Source organism: Atractosteus spatula, chromosome 7 (assembly GCF_055471065.1).
Source record: "Atractosteus spatula isolate fAtrSpa1 chromosome 7, fAtrSpa1.hap1, whole genome shotgun sequence".
In the NCBI taxonomy this organism is placed as follows: Eukaryota; Metazoa; Chordata; class Actinopteri; order Semionotiformes; family Lepisosteidae; genus Atractosteus; species Atractosteus spatula.
The window spans coordinates 6,625,383-6,646,257 of NC_142712.1; the positions used below are offsets into that span (position 1 = coordinate 6,625,383).

General features: G+C 39.8%; 1 protein-coding gene across 3 annotated transcripts in view; it reads left to right on the top strand.

The window, feature by feature from the left end:
• The window catches only part of LOC148830320 (uncharacterized), a 30,317-nt gene extending 11,612 nt beyond the window's left edge, over positions 1 to 18,705 (top strand). For 2 of the 3 annotated variants that reach the window (XM_088920608.1, XM_088920609.1), the window contains exons 9-32: positions 126 to 238; positions 337 to 553; positions 1,030 to 1,167; positions 1,492 to 2,892; positions 3,681 to 3,941; positions 4,217 to 4,329; positions 4,428 to 4,644; positions 5,132 to 5,269; positions 5,597 to 6,982; positions 7,768 to 8,028; positions 8,304 to 8,416; positions 8,515 to 8,731; positions 9,219 to 9,356; positions 9,683 to 11,068; positions 11,856 to 12,116; positions 12,392 to 12,504; positions 12,603 to 12,819; positions 13,307 to 13,444; positions 13,833 to 13,958; positions 14,096 to 14,224; positions 14,639 to 14,719; positions 15,125 to 15,237; positions 16,003 to 16,201; positions 16,871 to 18,705. In XM_088920608.1, the coding sequence (XP_088776734.1) occupies positions 126 to 238; positions 337 to 553; positions 1,030 to 1,167; positions 1,492 to 2,892; positions 3,681 to 3,941; positions 4,217 to 4,329; positions 4,428 to 4,644; positions 5,132 to 5,269; positions 5,597 to 6,982; positions 7,768 to 8,028; positions 8,304 to 8,416; positions 8,515 to 8,731; positions 9,219 to 9,356; positions 9,683 to 11,068; positions 11,856 to 12,116; positions 12,392 to 12,504; positions 12,603 to 12,819; positions 13,307 to 13,444; positions 13,833 to 13,958; positions 14,096 to 14,224; positions 14,639 to 14,719; positions 15,125 to 15,237; positions 16,003 to 16,201; positions 16,871 to 17,094 (7,700 nt within the window). In that variant the 3' untranslated portion in view covers positions 17,095 to 18,705. The remainder of the gene's footprint in view (positions 1 to 125; positions 239 to 336; positions 554 to 1,029; positions 1,168 to 1,491; positions 2,893 to 3,680; positions 3,942 to 4,216; positions 4,330 to 4,427; positions 4,645 to 5,131; positions 5,270 to 5,596; positions 6,983 to 7,767; positions 8,029 to 8,303; positions 8,417 to 8,514; positions 8,732 to 9,218; positions 9,357 to 9,682; positions 11,069 to 11,855; positions 12,117 to 12,391; positions 12,505 to 12,602; positions 12,820 to 13,306; positions 13,445 to 13,832; positions 13,959 to 14,095; positions 14,225 to 14,638; positions 14,720 to 15,124; positions 15,238 to 16,002; positions 16,202 to 16,870) is intronic. The other variant, XM_088920610.1, reaches the window with a different exon arrangement.
• The last annotated feature ends 2,170 nt before the right edge of the window (positions 18,706 to 20,875 follow it).

Consider the following 20,875-nt stretch of genomic DNA (forward strand, 5'->3'; position numbering starts at 1 on the left):
CTCACAGTTCACACAGAAAAGCACATTGGTCCATAGAAGTATTGTACTTTGCTCTATACAGTAAAATCATTGCATTCTCCTATACCATTTTGTAATCAAAGAATTTGTTGTTTTTCTCCATGTAGCTGCAAAAGTTTACACTGCAGTGACCCGGATTACAACTGTTAACTTTGTGTCTGCATATAAGAACACTTCTAGTCCACAATATATAGAATTTGCTGCAAACTTCACACGAGAGGTAAGCAATTTGTCTCATACATTCCAACTATGCAGTGTATAACTCTGTGAAGTCCACTGAGCAAGACTTATTCCCAATCTTTCTTCCACTCTTTCTAGATTGAAAAGAATCTTCCAGCAAACTTCCAGAGTCTCATTGAGTCAAAACAAATGATGGTGGTGATAAAGAGCATTCGCCAAGGGAGCGTGATTGTTGATTTTGACATTGTTACAAACTCCAATGTCTCACTGGACACCACCGTCATTCAGCAAACTTTCATCGAAGCTCTTAACAGTTCGGCACTTGGAGTTGATCTTAACCAAACATCTGTGACAGGTATGTCTGCCTTCATTAACAATAGGTACCTGAGAATTAGATGTGACTAATTCAGTCTTTCAATGCATAATTTGTAAGATATGTTACAATGGACAAGGAACAGGAGAAGAGTAACATTTACAAACAAAAAGTAACTAAGCTTAAAAATAAGGACGTATTAGAATACTAAACACAGAGATAGAGCTCAATTCAATGACCAATTGCTGTGTTCCTCACCAAATGGAGACATAGCAATGGAACGATTCACAAATGCATCACTGTCAGTCTGAGGACATATGGCTTTTTCAGTTAGACATACTGTTCTTTATGATTGTTTTGATCTCTTGTGAACATTTGAGTCAGATATATAGGATTTACATTCACTGAAAACAGAAGAAAGGCACAACGCAGACTGATGCTGATGTGACCTGATGCTGTTGTGTGAAGTATTTGTTTTATCAACCATCTATTGATGAATGGCACCTACTATATTTCAGAGGTGGATGCTTGTAAGGATGGGAGCAGTTCCTGCTCAGAGAACGCCACCTGCACTGCATACAATGGCACCTATACCTGTACTTGCAAGTCAGGATTTACAGACCTAAGCCTCAATGTTCCTGGGAGGGACTGTAAAGGTAAGAAATTGCTTCTAGAACTGTTCATAATGGCAGCCTTACAACTGACTAATGGATTAACAGCAGTTCACAGTGGTCGCTGTCAACAAACAATCTTATACTCAGAGCAGCAATTCATGAATATAAATCTGTTTGACAGAGACAGCATCATTTAGGGTTGTTATTTTGACAACCTTAATTGTTAAAAAAACTATTCTATAACTGTTGTCTTTTAGAATATTTCCATGCCTTGAGAGAAGGAAAATATATTTTTTTAATTAATTATATGATTAAAGTGTTATTTATATGTTGCAGTTATTATAAAATCATTCCCCTTTTTTATAGCTTGTTGTGAAACTCCTGCAGGTACACCACAAACATCTACGACAGGAAATACAGCTTCACCAGAAATGTCAGTGCCTTCAACAACCTATTCAAGTACAACATCACCAGCTAATGAAGTTATCACTACTCCTGTTTCCACATCATCTGGAGTCACATTACATTCCTCTTCCTCCACACCTGGAACAGTACTGCCAACATCAGAGACCGCTGCCATTGGTACAACAGGAATGACATCATCCTCCAGTACAACAGACACGTTCTCAAACCAAACCAGCAATGTGTCATCTTCAGCCTCAACAAGTGCCTCAGCCTCTTCTTCTCCCTTAGTAGATGAAAGTACAACTCTCCCCCAGTCAACCACCACTGTTTCAGTGGCATCCAGAATCACCCCAGGGACATCAACAACATCCGGAACGTCAGCAGTATCAACATCAGAACCAGTGACATCAGCCACATCAACAGGACTTTACACAGCTGAAAGTATGACTCCATCCCACACTGCAGCAAGAACCAGCACCTCATCTTTACCTACAACTGGACCTAGAACATCATCCACTGCTCCTACTGCAGGTGCCACAACTTTACAAATGTCCTCCACCACCACCACACTAGAGACGATGACAACTGAGGTGAGCTTTGCTCCTGTAACAGTTACATCAGCATCAGGTACAATGGCACAATCTCTGACAACTCCAGCCACCAGTGTATCATTAACTACAGAGTCTTCAAAATCTCCAGGTCCTGGCACACCAGAAAGCTCTTTTGTATCAACCTCAACATCACTTGTAATGCCCACGTCAGCAGGACCAGCAACAACAAAAATTGAAGCATCATCATCTGCATCAGAAGCAACAAGTAGATCCTCCTCACCAGCAAGTGGAACATCAGCTACTCTCAGTGGTTCCATGCCGAGTGGTACAATAATACAAATGTCATCAACAACATCAACACCAACCACCACTCCATCATCAGCTACAGATTCTCCGACATCCCCTGCAACAGCAAAAACAACAATGGTAACAGGCACATCAACTTCAAGTCTGTCTTCTGCACAAAGCAGCACAACTTCAAGTTCACCAGAAGCATCTACAGTTGAAAACATAACAGCAGTGATTTCGTCATCAGCTTATTCAGGTACAACTGGAGTTACAACATCAACAAATATTGGAGTGACTACCAAAGTGCCCGTTTCAATGTCACCTGGGCCCGCAACATCTTCCTCAGCCTCCCCATCTGGAGCAACACTGTCACAACCGGCAAGTACCTCCTTTAACACAACAGGAATGTCATCAACCTCCAGTACAACTGGGAAAACTTCAGTCCTAATAAGCAGCGTGTCGTCTCCAACCTCAACAAGTACCTTGACTTCTCCTCGTACTGCTGCTCATACTACCACCTGTGGTAAGTTAGTCTCATTGAAGAAGCATCATAGTAATCATACTAAGCATTTACAGTAAAGGGCTGAGGCCTTTGCCTTCTACCAAAGGTTGTGTATGATTGGAGAATCACAAGAACATTTAGACAGCTTGGTTCAATGCAGTTAAAGGATGTGCTGTGTCCATTGCAATCATAAAATACATCCATCCATTTTCTAACCACTTCTTCCATTTCATAGATGGGGGGGGGGGAGCTAAAGCCTATCCCAGCATGCAACAGGCACAAGGCAGGATAGCCCTGGATGGGCACACACAGACATGAACACAGACATTAACACACTCACACCTAGGGCTGAGCACAAACCTGAGCACCTGGAGGAACCCCTCACAAACACAGGGAGAACATACAAACTCCAAGCAGATAGAAGCCCCAGGTCCGGAATTGAACCTGGAGCCCCAGGGCTGCAATTAATGCTAACCACTGCGCCACTGTTCCTGTCTCATAACAGACTTATAAAATGAATAAAATGTGCTTAGTCAAAGCAATCTTTCTGTCTTTTTACTTATATTAGTTCTTTGAAAAATGTTTGATGTTTAAGATTTATTTTTATTAGAAGATAAATTGTAAAATTTTGTACTGTGTTCTTGCAAAATTTTCATGTATGTCATAGCTACTCTTCCCTTTATGGCAATATCTTAAAAAATACAGCATCCCAACTACACACTGCATTTATATTGTATCCACATAACTTATTGTGTATAGTTTCTTTCTTTGATCTTTTGTTCATTCACATGTTGTTTGTTGTGTTGTAGAAAGTAGTGAAGTGACTTTCATCAAGCTTGAGGAAGTCACCAGCACCACAATAAGAGTGAGCTGGAGTGGAATTAATCTCATTGCCCAGATGTCATACAAAGTGAAGCTGAAATCAGAAAATGGCGACAATAACATTGAAAGAAACATGAATATAACCAGCACAGAATTTACAAATCTGGATCCTGGAGTGAAGTACACTGTAGTCATAGAAATGACTTCATGCCATGAGAAGAAAGTGCTTTCAAAAATAATTACGACTGGTAAGTATCATAATTATGTATATTCAGTTTTTTAAAGAAATTATACCCCGTTAGATACATTTACGTTTATCTTTAGTTTGAAATAATTTAATTAATTTAAATCTTAATGCTTAATTTGTATATTGCAGTTTACATACTGATTAAGATTTACTCACAGTTCACACAGAAAAGCACATTGGTCCATAGAAGTATTGTACTTTGCTCTATACAGTAAAATCATTGCATTCTCCTATACCATTTTGTAATCAAAGAATTTGTTGTTTTTCTCCATGTAGCTGCAAATGTTTACACTGCAGTGACCCGGATTACAACTGTTAACTTTGTGTCTGCATATAAGAACACTTCTAGTCCACAATATATAGAATTTGCTGCAAACTTCACACGAGAGGTAAGCAATTCGTCTCATACATTCCAACTATGCAGTGTATAACTCTGTGAAGTCCACTGAGCAAGACTTATTCCCAATCTTTCTTCCACTCTTTCTAGATTGAAAAGAATCTTCCAGCAAACTTCCAGAGTCTCATTGAGTCAAAACAAATGATGGTGGTGATAAAGAGCATTCGCCAAGGGAGCGTGATTGTTGATTTTGACATTGTTACAAACTCCAATGTCTCACTGGACGCCACCGTCATTCAGCAAACTTTCATCGAAGCTCTTAACAGTTCGGCACTTGGAGTTGATCTTAACCAAACATCTGTGACAGGTATGTCTGCCTTCAATAACAATCGGTAACTGAGAAGTTAGTTACTCATTCAGTCCTACAATGTACTATTTGCAAGGCATGTTTTAATGAGCAAAGAACAGGAGAAAAATAATATGTTAATTAGAAACAGTAACTGAAGTTACTGATCTTTAACGCAAGGATGCATAAAGATATTTAAGAGAGATACAGGAAACTATTCAATGACTCATTGACATTTTGCTGCAATGAATACCATAAGATAGCCACGGCAATGAAATAATTCACAAATGTAGCCATCTAAGTCTGTGGAAACATGGCTATTTCACTTTATTTCATTCTGTTCTCTATGGCAGGTTTGTTCTCTTACTTGACATTTGATGGGAACAGTCAGTTGATGGATTGTGTTGTAACAGAACACAGAAGAAAAGCAGAATAAAGACTGTGATCTGATGCTGCTGCATGAAGTAATTGTTTTATCTGTTCATGATTGGCTCCTACTATATTTCAGAGGCGGATGCTTGTAAGGATGGCAGCAGTTCCTGCTCAGAGAACGCCACCTGCACTGCATACAATGGCACCTATACCTGTGCTTGCAAGTCAGGATTTACAGACCTCAGCCCCAGTGTTGCTGGGAGGGACTGTAAAGGTAAGAAAGTGCTTCTAGAACTGTTCATAATGGCAGCCTTATAACTGACTAATGGATTAACAGCAGTTTACTGTGGTCGCTGTCAACAAACAATCTTATACTCAGAGCAGCAATTCATGAATATAAATCTGTTTGACAGAGGCAGCATCATTTAGGGTTGTTATTTTGACAACCTTAATTGTCAAAAAAAATATTCTATAACTGTTGTGTTTTAGAACATCTCCATACCTTGAGAGAAGGAAAATAATTATTGTTTTAAATTAATTATATGAATAAAGTGTTATTTATATGTTGCAGTTCTTATAAAATCAATCCCCTTTTTTATAGCTTGTTGTGAGACTCCTGCAGGTACACCACAAACATCTACGACAGGAAATACAGCTTCACCAGAAATGTCAGTGCCTTCAACAACCTATTCAAGTACAACATCACCAGCTAATGAAGTTATCACTACTCCTGTTTCCACATCATCTGGAGTCACATCACATTCCTCTGCCTCCACACCTGGAATAGAACTGCCAACATCAGAGACCACTGCCATTGGTACAACAGGAATGACATCATCCTCCAGTACAACAGACACGTTCTCAAACCAAACCAGCAATGTGTCATCTTCAGCCTCAACAAGTGCCTCAGCCTCTTCTTCTCCCTTAGTAGATGAGAGTACAACTCTCCCCCAGTCAACCACCACTGTTTCAGTGGCATCCAGAATCACCCCAGGGACATCAACAACATCCACAACATCAGAACCAGTGACATCAGCCACATCAACAGGACTTTACACAGCTGAAAGTATGACTCCATCCCACACTGCAGCAAGAACCAGCACCTCATCTTTACCTACAACTGGACCTAGAACATCATCCACTGCTCCTACTGCAGGTGCCACAACTTTACAAATGTCCTCCTCCACCACCACACTAGAGACGATGACAACTGAGGTGAGCTTTGCTCCTGTAACAGTTACATCAGCATCAGGTACAATGGCACAATCTCTGACAACTCCAGCCACCAGTGTATCATTAACTACAGAGTCTTCAAAATCTCCAGGTCCTGGCACACCAGAAAGCTCATTTGTATCAACCTCAACATCACTCATAATGCCCACATCAGCAGGACCAGCAACAACAAAAATTGAAGCATCATCATCTGCATCAGAGGCAACAAGTAGATCCTCCTCACCAGCAAGTGGAACGTCAGCTACTCTCAGTGGTTCCATGCCGAGTGGTACAATAATACAAATGTCATCAACAACATCAACACCAACCACCACTCCATCACCAGCTACAGATTCTCCGACATCCCCTGCAACAGCAAAAACAACAATGGTAACAGGCACATCAACTTCAAGTCTGTCTTCTGCACAAAGCAGCACAACTTCAAGTTCACCAGAAGCATCTACAGTTGAAAACATAACAGCAGTGATTTCGTCATCAGCTTATTCAGGTACAACTGGAGTTACAGCATCAACAAATATTGGAGTGACTACCAAAGTGCCTGTTTCAATGTCACCTGGGCCCGCAACATTTTCCTCAGCCTCCACAACTGGAGCAACACTGTCACAACCGGCAAGTACCTCCTTTAACACAACAGGAATGTCATCATCCTCCAGTACAACCGGGAAAACTTCAGTCCTAATAAGCAGCGTGTTGTCTCCAACCTCAACAAGTACCTTGACTTCTCCTCGTACTGCTGCTCCTACTACCACCTGTGGTAAGTAAGTCTCATTGAAGAAGCATCATAGTATTCATACTAAGCATCTACAGTAAAGGGCTGAGGCCTTTGCCTTCTACCAAAGGTTGTGTATGATTGGAGAATCACAAGAACATTTAGACAGCTTGATTCAATGCAGTTAAAGGATGTGCTGTGTCCATTGCAATCATAAAATACATCCATCCATTTTCTAACCACTTCTTCCATTTCATAGATGGGGGGGGGAGCTAAAGCCTATCCCAGCATGCAACAGGCACAAGGCAGGATAGCCCTGGATGGGCACACACAGACACAAACACAGACATGAACACATTCACACCTATGGCCGAGCACAAACCTGAGCACCTGGAGGAACCCCTCACAAACACAGGGAGAACATACAAACTCCACACAGATAGAAGCCCCAGGTCCGGAATTGAACCTGGGGCCCCAGGGCTGCAATTAATGCTAACCACTGCACCACTGTTCCTCTCTCATATCAGACTTATAAAATGAATAAAATGTGCTTAGTCAAAGCAATCTTTCTGTCTTTTTACTTATATTTGTTATTTGAAAACTGTTTGATGTTTAAGATTTATTTTAATTAGAAGATAAATTGAAAATTTTGTACTGTGTTCGTGCAAAATTTTCATGTATGTCATAGCTACTCTTCCCTTTATGGCAATATCTTAAAAAATACAGCATCCCAACTACACACTGCATTTATATTGTATCCACATAACTTATTGTGTATAGTTTCTTTCTTTGATCTTTTGTTCATTCACATGTTGTTTGTTGTGTTGTAGAAAGTAGTGAAGTGACTTTCATCAAGCTTGAGGAAGTCACCAGCACCACAATAAGAGTGAGCTGGAGTGGAATAAATCTCATTGCCCAGATGTCATACAAAGTGAAGCTGAAATCAGAAAATGGCCACAATATCATTGAAAGAAACGTGAATATAACCAGCACAGAATTTACAAATCTGAATCCTGGAGTGAAGTACACTGTAGTCATAGAAATGACTTCATGCCATGAGACGAAAGTGCTTTTAAAAATAATTACAACTGGTAAGTATCATAATTATGTATATTCAGTTTTTTAAAGAAATTAGACCTCCTTAGATATATTTACGTTTAACTTTAGTATGAAATAATTTAATTCATTTTAATTTTAATGCTTAATTTTTATATTGCAGTTTACATACTGATTAAGATTTACTCACAATTCATACAGAAAAGCACATTGGTCCATAGAAGTATTGTACTTTGCTCTATACAGTAAAATCATTGCATTCTCCTATACCATTTTGTAATCAAAGAATTTGTTGTTTTTCTCCATGTAGCTGCAAAAGTTTACACTGCAGTGACCCGGATTACAACTGTTAACTTTGTGTCTGCATATAAGAACACTTCTAGTCCACAATATATAGAATTTGCTGCAAACTTCACACAAGAGGTAAGCAATTCGTCTCATACATTCCAACTATGCAGTGTATAACTCTGTGAAGTCCACTGAGCAAGACTTATTCCCAATCTTTCTTCCACTCTTTCTAGATTGAAAAGAATCTTCCAGCAAACTTCCAGAGTCTCATTGAGTCAAAACAAATGATGGTGGTGATAAAGAGCATTCGCCAAGGGAGTGTGATTGTTGATTTTGACATTGTTACAAACTCCAATGTCTCACTGGACGCCACCGTCATTCAGAAAACTTTCATCGAAGCTCTTAACAGTTCGGCACTTGGAGTTGATCTTAACCAAACATCTGTGACAGGTATGTCTGCCTTCAATAACAATCGGTAACTGAGAAGTTAGTTACTCATTCAGTCCTACAATGTACTATTTGCAAGGCATGTTTTAATGAGCAAAGAACAGGAGAAAAATAATACGTTAATTAGAAACAGTAACTGAAGTTACTGATCTTTAACGCAAGGATGCATAAAGATATTTAAGAGAGATACAGGAAACTATTCAATGACTCATTGACATTTTGCTGCAATGAATACCATAAGATAGCCACGGCAATGAAATAATTCACAAATGTAGCCATCTAAGTCTGTGGAAACATGGCTATTGCACTTTATTTCATTCTGTTCTCTATGGCAGGTTTGTTCTCTTACTTGACATTTGATGGGAACAGTCAGTTGATGGATTGTGTAGTAACAGAACACAGAAGAAAAGCAGAATAAAGACTGTGATCTGATGCTGCTGTATGAAGTAATTGTTTTATCTGTTCATGATTGGCTCCTACTATATTTCAGAGGCGGATGCTTGTAAGGATGGCAGCAGTTCCTGCTCAGAGAACGCCACCTGCACTGCATACAATGGCACCTATACCTGTGCTTGCAAGTCAGGATTTACAGACCTCAGCCCCAGTGTTGCTGGGAGGGACTGTAAAGGTAAGAAAGTGCTTCTAGAACTGTTCATAATGGCAGCCTTATAACTGACTAATGGATTAACAGCAGTTTACTGTGGTCGCTGTCAACAAACAATCTTATACTCAGAGCAGCAATTCATGAATATAAATCTGTTTGACAGAGACAGCATCATTTAGGGTTGTTATTTTGACAACCTTAATTGTCAAAAAAATATTCTATAACTGTTGTGTTTTAGAACATCTCCATACCTTGAGAGAAGGAAAATAATTATTTTTTTAAATTAATTATATGAATAAAGTGTTATTTATATGTTGCAGTTCTTATAAAATCAATCCCCTTTTTTATAGCTTGTTGTGAGACTCCTGCAGGTACACCACAAACATCTACGACAGGAAATACAGCTTCACCAGAAATGTCAGTGCCTTCAACAACCTATTCAAGTACAACATCACCAGCTAATGAAGTTATCACTACTCCTGTTTCCACATCATCTGGAGTCACATCACATTCCTCTGCCTCCACACCTGGAATAGAACTGCCAACATCAGAGACCACTGCCATTGGTACAACAGGAATGACATCATCCTCCAGTACAACAGACACGTTCTCAAACCAAACCAGCAATGTGTCATCTTCAGCCTCAACAAGTGCCTCAGCCTCTTCTTCTCCCTTAGTAGATGAGAGTACAACTCTCCCCCAGTCAACCACCACTGTTTCAGTGGCATCCAGAATCACCCCAGGGACATCAACAACATCCACAACATCAGAACCAGTGACATCAGCCACATCAACAGGACTTTACACAGCTGAAAGTATGACTCCATCCCACACTGCAGCAAGAACCAGCACCTCATCTTTACCTACAACTGGACCTAGAACATCATCCACTGCTCCTACTGCAGGTGCCACAACTTTACAAATGTCCTCCTCCACCACCATACTAGAGACGATGACAACTGAGGTGAGCTTTGCTCCTGTAACAGTTACATCAGCTTCAGGTACAATGGCACAATCTCTGACAACTCCAGCCACCAGTGTATCATTAACTACAGAGTCTTCAAAATCTCCAGGTCCTGGCACACCAGAAAGCTCATTTGTATCAACCTCAACATCACTCATAATGCCCACGTCAGCAGGACCAGCAACAACAAAAATTGAAGCATCATCATCTGCATCAGAGGCAACAAGTAGATCCTCCTCACCAGCAAGTGGAACGTCAGCTACTCTCAGTGGTTCCATGCCGAGTGGTACAATAATACAAATGTCATCAACAACATCAACACCAACCACCACTCCATCACCAGCTACAGATTCTCCGACATCCCCTGCAACAGCAAAAACAACAATGGTAACAGGCACATCAACTTCAAGTCTGTCTTCTGCACAAAGCAGCACAACTTCAAGTTCACCAGAAGCATCTACAGTTGAAAACATAACAGCAGTGATTTCGTCATCAGCTTATTCAGGTACAACTGGAGTTACAGCATCAACAAATATTGGAGTGACTACCAAAGTGCCTGTTTCAACGTCACCTGGGCCCGCAACATTTTCCTCAGCCTCCACAACTGGAGCAACACTGTCACAACCGGCAAGTACCTCCTTTAACACAACAGGAATGTCATCATCCTCCAGTACAACCGGGAAAACTTCAGTCCTAATAAGCAGCGTGTTGTCTCCAACTTCAACAAGTACCTTGACTTCTCCTCATACTGCTGCTCCTACTACCACCTGTGGTAAGTAAGTCTCATTAAAGAAGCATCATAGTAATCATACTAAGCATCTACAGTAAAGGGCTGAGGCCTTTGCCTTCTACCAAAGGTTGTGTATGATTGGAGAATCACAAGAACATTTAGACAGCTTGATTCAATGCAGTTAAAGGATGTGCTGTGTCCATTGCAATCATAAAATACATCCATCCATTTTCTAACCACTTCTTCCATTTCATAGATGGGGGGGGGGGGCTAAAGCCTATCCCAGCATGCAACAGGCACAAGGCAGGATAGCCCTGGATGGGCACACACAGACACAAACACAGACATGAACACACTCACACCTAGGGCCAAGCACAAACCTGAGCACCTGGAGGAACCCCTCACAAACACAGGGAGAACATACAAACTCCACACAGATAGAAGCCCCAGGTCCGGAATTGAACCTGGGGCCCCAGGGCTGCAATTAATGTTAACCACTGCACCACTGTTCCTCTCTCATAACAGACTTATAAAATTAATAAAATGTGCTTAGTCAAAGCAATCTTTCTGTCTTTTTACTTATATTAGTTCTTTGAAAAATGTTTGATGTTTAAGATTTATTTTTATTAGAAGATAAATTGTAAAATTTTGTACTGTGTTCTTGCAAAATTTTCATGTATGTCATAGCTACTCTTCCCTTTATGGCAATATCTTAAAAAATACAGCATCCCAACTACACACTGCATTTATATTGTATCCACATAACTTATTGTGTATAGTTTCTTTCTTTGATCTTTTGTTCATTCACATGTTGTTTGTTGTGTTGTAGAAAGTAGTGAAGTAACTTTCATCAAGCTTGAGGAAGTCACCAGCACCACAATAAGAGTGAGCTGGAGTGGAATTAATCTCATTGCCCAGATGTCATACAAAGTGAAGCTGAAATCAGAAAATGGCGACAATAACATTGAAAGAAACATGAATATAACCAGCACAGAATTTACAAATCTGGATCCTGGAGTGAAGTACACTGTAGTCATAGAAATGACTTCATGCCATGAGAAGAAAGTGCTTTCAAAAATAATTACGACTGGTAAGTATCATAATTATGTATATTCAGTTTTTTAAAGAAATTATACCCCCTTAGATACATTTACGTTTATCTTTAGTTTGAAATAATTTAATTAATTTAAATCTTAATGCTTAATTTGTATATTGCAGTTTACATAATGATTAAGATTTACTCACATTTCACACAGAAAAGCACATTGGTCCATAGAAGTATTGTACTTTGCTCTATACAGTAAAATCATTGCATTCTCCTATACCATTTTGTAATCAAAGAATTTGTTGTTTTTCTCCATGTAGCTGCAAAAGTTTACACTGCAGTGACCCGGATTACAACTGTTAACTTTGTGTCTGCATATAAGAACACTTCTAGTCCACAATATATAGAATTTGCTGCAAACTTCACACGAGAGGTAAGCAATTCGTCTCATACATTCCAACTATGCAGTGTATAACTCTGTGAAGTCCACTGAGCAAGACTTATTCCCAATCTTTCTTCCACTCTTTCTAGATTGAAAAGAATCTTCCAGCAAACTTCCAGAGTCTCATTGAGTCAAAACAAATGATGGTGGTGATAAAGAGCATTCGCCAAGGGAGTGTGATTGTTGATTTTGACATTGTTACAAACTCCAATGTCTCACTGGACGCCACCGTCATTCAGAAAACTTTCATCAAAGCTCTTAACAGTTCGGCACTTGGAGTTGATCTTAACCAAACATCTGTGACAGGTATGTCTGCCTTCAATAACAATCGGTAACTGAGAAGTTAGTTACTCATTCAGTCCTACAATGTACTATTTGCAAGGCATGTTTTAATGAGCAAAGAACAGGAGAAAAATAATACGTTAATTAGAAACAGTAACTGAAGTTACTGATCTTTAACGCAAGGATGCATAAGGATATTTAAGAGAGATACAGGAAACTATTCAATGACTCATTGACATTTTGCTGCAATGAATACCATAAGATAGCCACGGCAATGAAATAATTCACAAATGTAGCCATCTAAGTCTGTGGAAACATGGCTATTGCACTTTATTTCATTCTGTTCTCTATGGCAGGTTTGTTCTCTTACTTGACATTTGATGGGAACAGTCAGTTGATGGTTTGTGTAGTAACAGAACACAGAAGAAAAGCAGAATAAAGACTGTGATCTGATGCTGCTGCATGAAGTAATTGTTTTATCTGTTCATGATTGGCTCCTACTATATTTCAGAGGCGGATGCTTGTAAGGACGGCAGCAGTTCCTGCTCAGAGAACGCCACCTGCACTGCATACAATGGCACCTATACCTGTACTTGCAAGTCAGGATTTACAGACCTAAGCCCCAATGTTCCTGGGAGGGACTGTAAAGGTAAGAAAGTACTTCTGGAACTGTTCATAATGGTAGCCTTATGCTTATGCTTATGGATGAACAGAGAGGAAAGGAGCCTACAATATACATGGTACATGAATGCATGAACACAAAGTAGTTTAACATTAATAACATTCATTGGTACATATGAGTGTTAATTGAACAGCCATGTCAATAATAACTGAATTTGTTTTTTTCTTTTTACAGAACAAAATCCCCTTTATGTTATAGTGCATTGGCGTGAAACAAACAGTACTGTTAGAGTCCACCTCTCCTTTAATTATTTATCCTGATTGTGACATGACTCTGCCTAATTAGCATATTTTAAATGCCAATATCATTGAATGTTGTATCGATGATTACTTGTATCTCTTCTCTGTTATGACAGTGAAAATCATAACAACCATGGCAGCACCAACAAATAGCACTTCTGTGTCCAATCCCACAACACCGGCAACAGTTACAGTGACACCAGCAACTCTTACATCTTCTTTCAATCCCGCCTTGACTACAGGTAAGAATTCCAAAACAAAAGTGGGAATTCAGAATTCAAATTCATGCCGGATATAAAAGGGTTTTCTTTGTTTATTGAAGGGCAAACGGTTGCCGATTTTCTTTGCAAGCAGTTTGAAATGTCTTTTTCCACTCCAGGAACTGATAAGTGCCAGCTCAAATGCTCATCGCTTGCTCAGTGCACTGCTAATCCGGATGGCTACAAATGCAGTTGCTACGAAGGCCTGATAGATCAGAATCCTTCAAATCCCGGACGACTGTGTCAAGGTAAAGAGTATAGAAAGTCAGATCAGATCAAAACAACTGATCTGTCTGTGCACAATCACTTCAGGATTTCTCACATTTCTGTGGTGTTTATACAACTGGAGGCTGGCACAGTGCAGTGAAGGCTAGTACTACAGCCTCATTGATCTAGGGCTCTGGGCTTGATTTTCACTTTTGGTGTCTGTCTGTGGGGAGTTTGCATGGTGTGTAATTACAGAAGGTGCATTGATGGGCAGGTCAGACTAAGAAAGACTAACTATTTTAATTCTCTCTCTGGATTTTATCCCCATGAGGAAGGTAACTGAGCTTCCCAAATTGTTACCTGCCCATGAGGCTTGCATACCTCTTTCCCTTGTGCCCGGTTCTGGTTATGGGACCTCATTGAACACAATTACAGCAGGAACTTCCCTGTTGCAGATCCTGTTGAATGCTTCAACAAGGGGAGTGATCTCTGTTCACTTGGAAATAACTGCCTGAAATCCAAATCAGTTTGCTCACGTAAGTTTGTTGTTCTTTCATTTTCAATATTGCGTAGCTTTACACATAAGGTAGAATAGTACTGAATTTTATTTCTATAAAATATTTTTTATTTACTAGTAATTTTACATTACTATAGTATAAAAGCATGACTATTAACTTTCTGGGGTATACTGAATATACCTTCAAATCTGTTGTTTGAATTAATGAACTCCTATTTGTTCCACAAATATTACTGCTCTAAGTAAAAAGGCGTCATTTGTGTTATTACTAATGTAATAGTTAATCAAATATATTTATAATATAATGGTCATATTATATGTTAGTACTAATGTTTTGTGTTGGGGTGGAAGATGGTGCAGAAGGGTCTTGTTTGTTAGCCAGCTGCTCGTGCTCAAACACTGGTTCTTCATTGTTTCTTTACAGGACAGAATGTGTACAAGTGCACAGTTGTTCTGCAGTCATGGAAATTCAATCCCGTTCTGTATAACTCAGAGAGTGATGCCTCAATAGCGCTTTCTTTCAACATCACCATTACAGTAAGGGTTAAAAAACATGAATACTGCTTTCAGTGAGACTTACATAAACTGTGTAGGGTTTTTAAAAAACGTTTAAACACTTTAGATTTTACTTACTGCAATCAGCTATAAAATTGTGTTTCGAAAGAATCAAAGTAAACTGCGATGATAGTGCATTTTGATGCTCTCTGTCTACTTGAAAAGACTTATATTCACACAATGACAGTAAAGATGAGATCTGCTTAAAGTCACAACCCCTGTGAATAGATGGTATCCAGGGCCTCACATGTTGCCAGGTTACTGGGGAGTTAATTGGTTAATTGGTGATGAATTGGTTTCCTGCAAGCAATTGGTTTATCGGTAATTAATTTAACATTTGTAATACATACATGTATAGCGGTCCTGTGTGAAGCAATTGCATATCCCCCTGCAAAACCTAAACAAGAAAATACAGTACCTGTCAATGCTGGATTTCATCTACACAAACACCTTTATTAATGTTTTCCATTTTCTAAAACAATTCCAGTTTATTATTCTACTGTTCATATGGCAGACATCACCATTACAGAAGTCTGTTAGGAAAAAAAATACTGTGTTTAAACAAGATGCAATAGTTATTGCATTTTAAACGGTTATTTTGTGTAAACGCAATACCTTTTTACTCAGTGGCGCCAATGGGCTTTCGTACACCAGAGCCTTTGGTGACTCATTTAGTTTTATATTGATGTTTTCACGAAAGTGTGAGCCGCTAATCAAGGTACCTGTATACATATTTTTATATTTTAGATTGTTAATAAGATGCGATCCATTCTGTCGGACAACACTTTCGACCTGACGATAGTCGGGTTCCAGAAGGGAAGTGTGAAGGTGTACCTCGTGTCCGGGTTCGACAGCAGAAACGGAAGTGACGACAGCACGTTTCAGACCGCTCTGCAGGATGTGGTTCAGCAGAACCTGGACAGCGCAGCGAGTGTCGTTACAGAGAGTATGTGTAACAAGAACCCATTTAAAACTGTAGAATTTTTTTTGCCATTCAACAAAGACTATTTTCATTTTTCTATATTTCCTAGAAGTCCGTCCTGTCCTATATATAGAAACGTACTGTAGGTGGGGCCTTTGTTTTGTTTGGTACTTCTTGCGTGTCCAACATCTTGCCCTGGTGGCAGGTGGAGACTGAACTCTGCCATATGTAATGTTACATGTACTGGTACAATGGAATTCTTACAGAAAGTCTCTCGGTTGTAAAACGAGTGTAAAAACACAAAGTGCAGACAGTGCATCAAGACAATAGACAAACAAACAGTAGACAATGTGCAAGTAAACATGTAGACAGCTTGAATGTCAACAATACAGACGTGTAAACAATGACTGGAGATGTGCAATAAATAAGAAATCATAATGAGGTACTGTAGATGGTGATGGTGTAGGTGTGGTCCGAGGCGGATGGCTAAATGTGTTCGCCAAGAGATTTTAAGGTCTCTTTAGTAAGATGGGACCCTCAGACGTATTCAACGTGCCCCCATAGTTTCTGTCTGATATTTACGCTTGTACTACTAGGGCATAGCAAAGCCCTGCTTGTTTTCTGATCGTGCACACTTGTGAGCAGGGGGTGTTGAGTACACTAACCGTTTGCTTGTTTTCCCGTTCTGTGCAGAAATCCCTTCAGCACCGGCAGACGGAGGAGGCTGGCGGGTTGCCGTTATCGTGATCGGAGTTCTCTTCGGCTTTATTTTGCTGGTTGGAGTAATCATTGTCATATTCTTCACAGCGAGGCGCACAGTAAAAAAATGTGCCAAGTACCCTGTCCAGCAAGTAGAACGGATTAGAAACTTGGTCCCCTTTGGAAATAACGGGAGCTTTATTTACAGGGATGTGTAACTGGTTTCTTATTCATGACATGTTTTTAAATCTCAGGGACGTAAAAAAAATATATACATCTTCATAACTGTCTAAAACAGGTTCTTTTTAATTTTAATTAACGGACTGTGCAGGTTATTATTCTTAGAAAAAAACATAAATAATATGTTACAGATATTTTTATTGCTAGTCTTTAAATGTTTTATTATAATCTTTTAGGTAAAAGCTGTGATCACTCTAAACCCTATCCATTTTAAAGGCTCTTCATATATATAATACAGTAATCATTTTATATACAGTATATACATTTTTCCCCAGTATATGCAAGGATTAAGTGAATCCATTATATTTAGAAAATCTGGAAACAGACAAAAATAGTGGTATAGCAATGCTGTGCTCCATTGTTATTACAACTGTTCTACTCTGATGTTCTGCTTAATTTTGCGTTTTAGTTCTGCTGTTTTCTATAAACTTCTGGTGTTCAGTATCATATTCAGTATCATGGCTTTCTCTTGGGTATTGTTTAAGGAATGATTTTATTTCTTAAAAAGATTGCACTACTTTTAGATGGCATGAAAAAGTCAGTGATTAATCTACATCGATTTTACTGATCTGGAAAATGTGGTTTTCCTAACATACAGATTTACAGCTACAAGACAGAAACCACTTTTCAACAGTTTACCTAAGTTTTTGAGAATAAGGGGAGAGATTTGAGATATGCACTTTATCAAATGGAAACAAATATATTTATCTATTGTATATGTGTATTTTTCTATTAAAAAGCAGTTGATTTCTGTGCTTGCTTTTATATGACTTAAATTCAAGTTAAAAATTATAAGGCATTCCTGTTTGATATTTTCAAAGAATATTTAAATAGTTGACCAAATGAGTTTTCTTGGTTTTCATAATCAGGCTAGATATATTAAACAAAGGATCACGTGGGTATTTGGGTCAGAGAAAGATTAGTGGCACTTATACTGTACTTTGATTAAACTGTGTTTTAAACTACAATTAAACGGAGTCCTACCATAAAAATAAAGCATATCAGCATTACAATAATATCTTGAACTCCATGTAACAAACCCTGGGTTTCTATTCAAGTACCGTAATTGCCGGCTGCAGGGCAAGACGTTTCTGCAGTTAAACCATCTGTGACAAACTCAGTGATTGTAAGATTAAGATTTTTTTTTATTTTAGGGTGTTGGAGGAAACCTAGCTAGAAAGGAAATGTTTTATTATTGTTGTTTTTTGGCGCGTCGCACGCATGCAGTGTTGCTCAGGAGCGCACGAAGCAGAGTGACTCTGACGTCAGGCGGTTTCTGCGCGCAGTTCAGGAAGTCTGCGCGAGGGGGAGCCAAATTCGCCAACCCGAACAAACGCTTCATTAGTCACGCCGCGTGCCACAGATGGGTGATCAGTCGGCACCGCGTGACTTCATTGATCTTTTTCTTATATTATTTTTTTTTTCAAAGCCGTTGTTCAATAGATGTTGATAAGCGTTCATGAGAAGCATGTTTCTGGGTGTTTGCTTTAGGAGCTAGGTGCTCCTGTCCCTACGGTGTTAGCAGGCGAGTGATAAAGCTGAGTTCTGTATTCAATTAATGGCAGAAAATAAACTCTTCGTGCCTCCTGGGTGATGTACAGTTTCGATTTTTCCTTTTAAATCCTTTATTTTTTTTCAGGATGCTTTTTTACGCGCTTCATCTCTTGCTGCATATTCTCTCGATGTGAACAAGTCGTTCTCTCATATTCTCTCGGCATAAACAACAACAAAACAATCTGTTGCGCCTCTCTTCTCGGGAGTGGGTCTCAGAATAAACCCGTCGTGCAAAACCGCGTGGCTAAACTACCGCAAATGTATCCTGATGCTCCAGATGAGGCCAGAGTTTCGCTGCTCGTCGCGGGGCCTGAGGGTACCATCTGCGCTGATGGTACAGTGCGTCTCTCTGCCTCGCCTCCTCCTAAGACTCATCCATCCTCATCACCAGGGATGTGGCGCCGTGTTTCCAAGGCAACCGCTCTGGGCGGTGTACAGGAGAAAAAGGGCGCAGCAGAGCAGCGCTCCGATCTTATTTAATTATTCAGAGGAAAGGAGGTAGGCGATTCTGGCTTTGTGCTTCCAACACACACACGGTCGAAGCTGTCATCAAAAACACGTCTCCTCACAACTCTTTCGGGCGTTTTCACTGTTGTTGGACCTCAGACCAAAGAAAGGAACGAAGTTGTGAAAAGAAAGGATAATTTCTATCTAGTTACCTGTTCCCTGATTTACAATATTTCTCTGTAAATTCTCAGGACAGTGCTAGGCACGAAAACTTTTGATTGCGTTTTGAATTACATTGGATTATCGCGTTTTAATTGAATTGATTTTAAAATGAAAAGCAATGAAATACGATCGTGCATATTTTTTTTTAAATCACACCTTTCTCGTGCACCTTAGGTTTTGCTTTGCATTTTCTTTTCTGCTCTGCAATCTGCCTGTCTTGAGCACAATGTTGGTAAGCAGTGGCCTCTACCTTAATCAGCAAACAGAGTGGCTGACCTATTCGCCCTTTAAGGTCCCAGCACAGAACGAATTAATTTCCACGTATCGAAAGGCAGCCGAAGAAACTATCTTTGGCTATTCATTTAAAACCTCTAAGCGCGCTTTCCTCGGCTTCCTGGCCAGCTTGAAGAGCTGGTGTCGACATAATTGATCATCTTTGAAAGGAAGGAACACATCTCTTGTAATTAATGAGCTGCTCTGCTAACTAAATGGACCCCTCTTGTAATAGAACTCTGTTTACTAAATCATTTAAAAAAAAAGCCCCCAAACACTTAAGTGTCCATTATGCCCTTCCGTGCAAGAACCAGCTGAAGTTTCTCGGAAATGTTCGCCCTCGAATGCGCCTCATTCCGCTTCGCAGCTCGTCTGTGTCGGCGAGCAGAGTGTGTGAGTGCTGGTGTAACCCGGCGCTACAAGCCTGAACGTGAAGTCCTCTCCGAGGGCCGTCTGCCAACGCCCCGCCGCGCTTTATTAAATAATACGCTTTCTCGGTGATAAGCCGGTCTTCCAGCGGAAGAGTTCCTGCTCGCTCATTCCTGGCACAGGCTCAAAAGCAAGAGGCTACGATCGGCTACTGCTCAGCTCGCCCAGGCTAAGAACATACTGTGCTGAAGGTAGAAACCAGAGGCGGTCATTCAGTCCATCAAACCCGCGTGGTTGCTAGCCTGTACTGTACTTACTGCTTTCAAAAACATGGCCCTGCTAGTTCCATGTCACATCGCAGGGTTGGTTCTTTCTGCTGTGGATGGCTCATTGCATAGGAATACAAGAATGACTCTCCAAAGATACACCTTCTGATCATCTGTGGAAGCAAATGTTGTGAGTTGCTTTGGATAAAGGCTTCAGCCAAATAAATGAGAAATGATTTTTGCAGAAACGATGTTATGATGATGATGATGACAATAGTGACACTATTCTAAAACCCTCTGGGTAACACCGTAGCTGCCTCAGTGCATCTATAACCCATGTTAGCTCCACATAAGTGAAACAAAACTGATACAGGCCAGTTTGTCTTGCCAGCTGTTACTGTATCTCGCCAGGTCACCAGCATTTTGAGAAATGGTTTCCAAAACAATGTACCAAAAAATGGCTCAAGGGGAATTTATCCTATAAAAAGGACCACACACACAGAGAAATATAGGGAAATAAATGCAAAATTATAAAAGGGGAAAAATAATATCAAACAGAAGACCCAGTGTGCAGTGATTCGTCGAATATACGTATATTCACGGCGAAAATACGGCTATACGTATATAT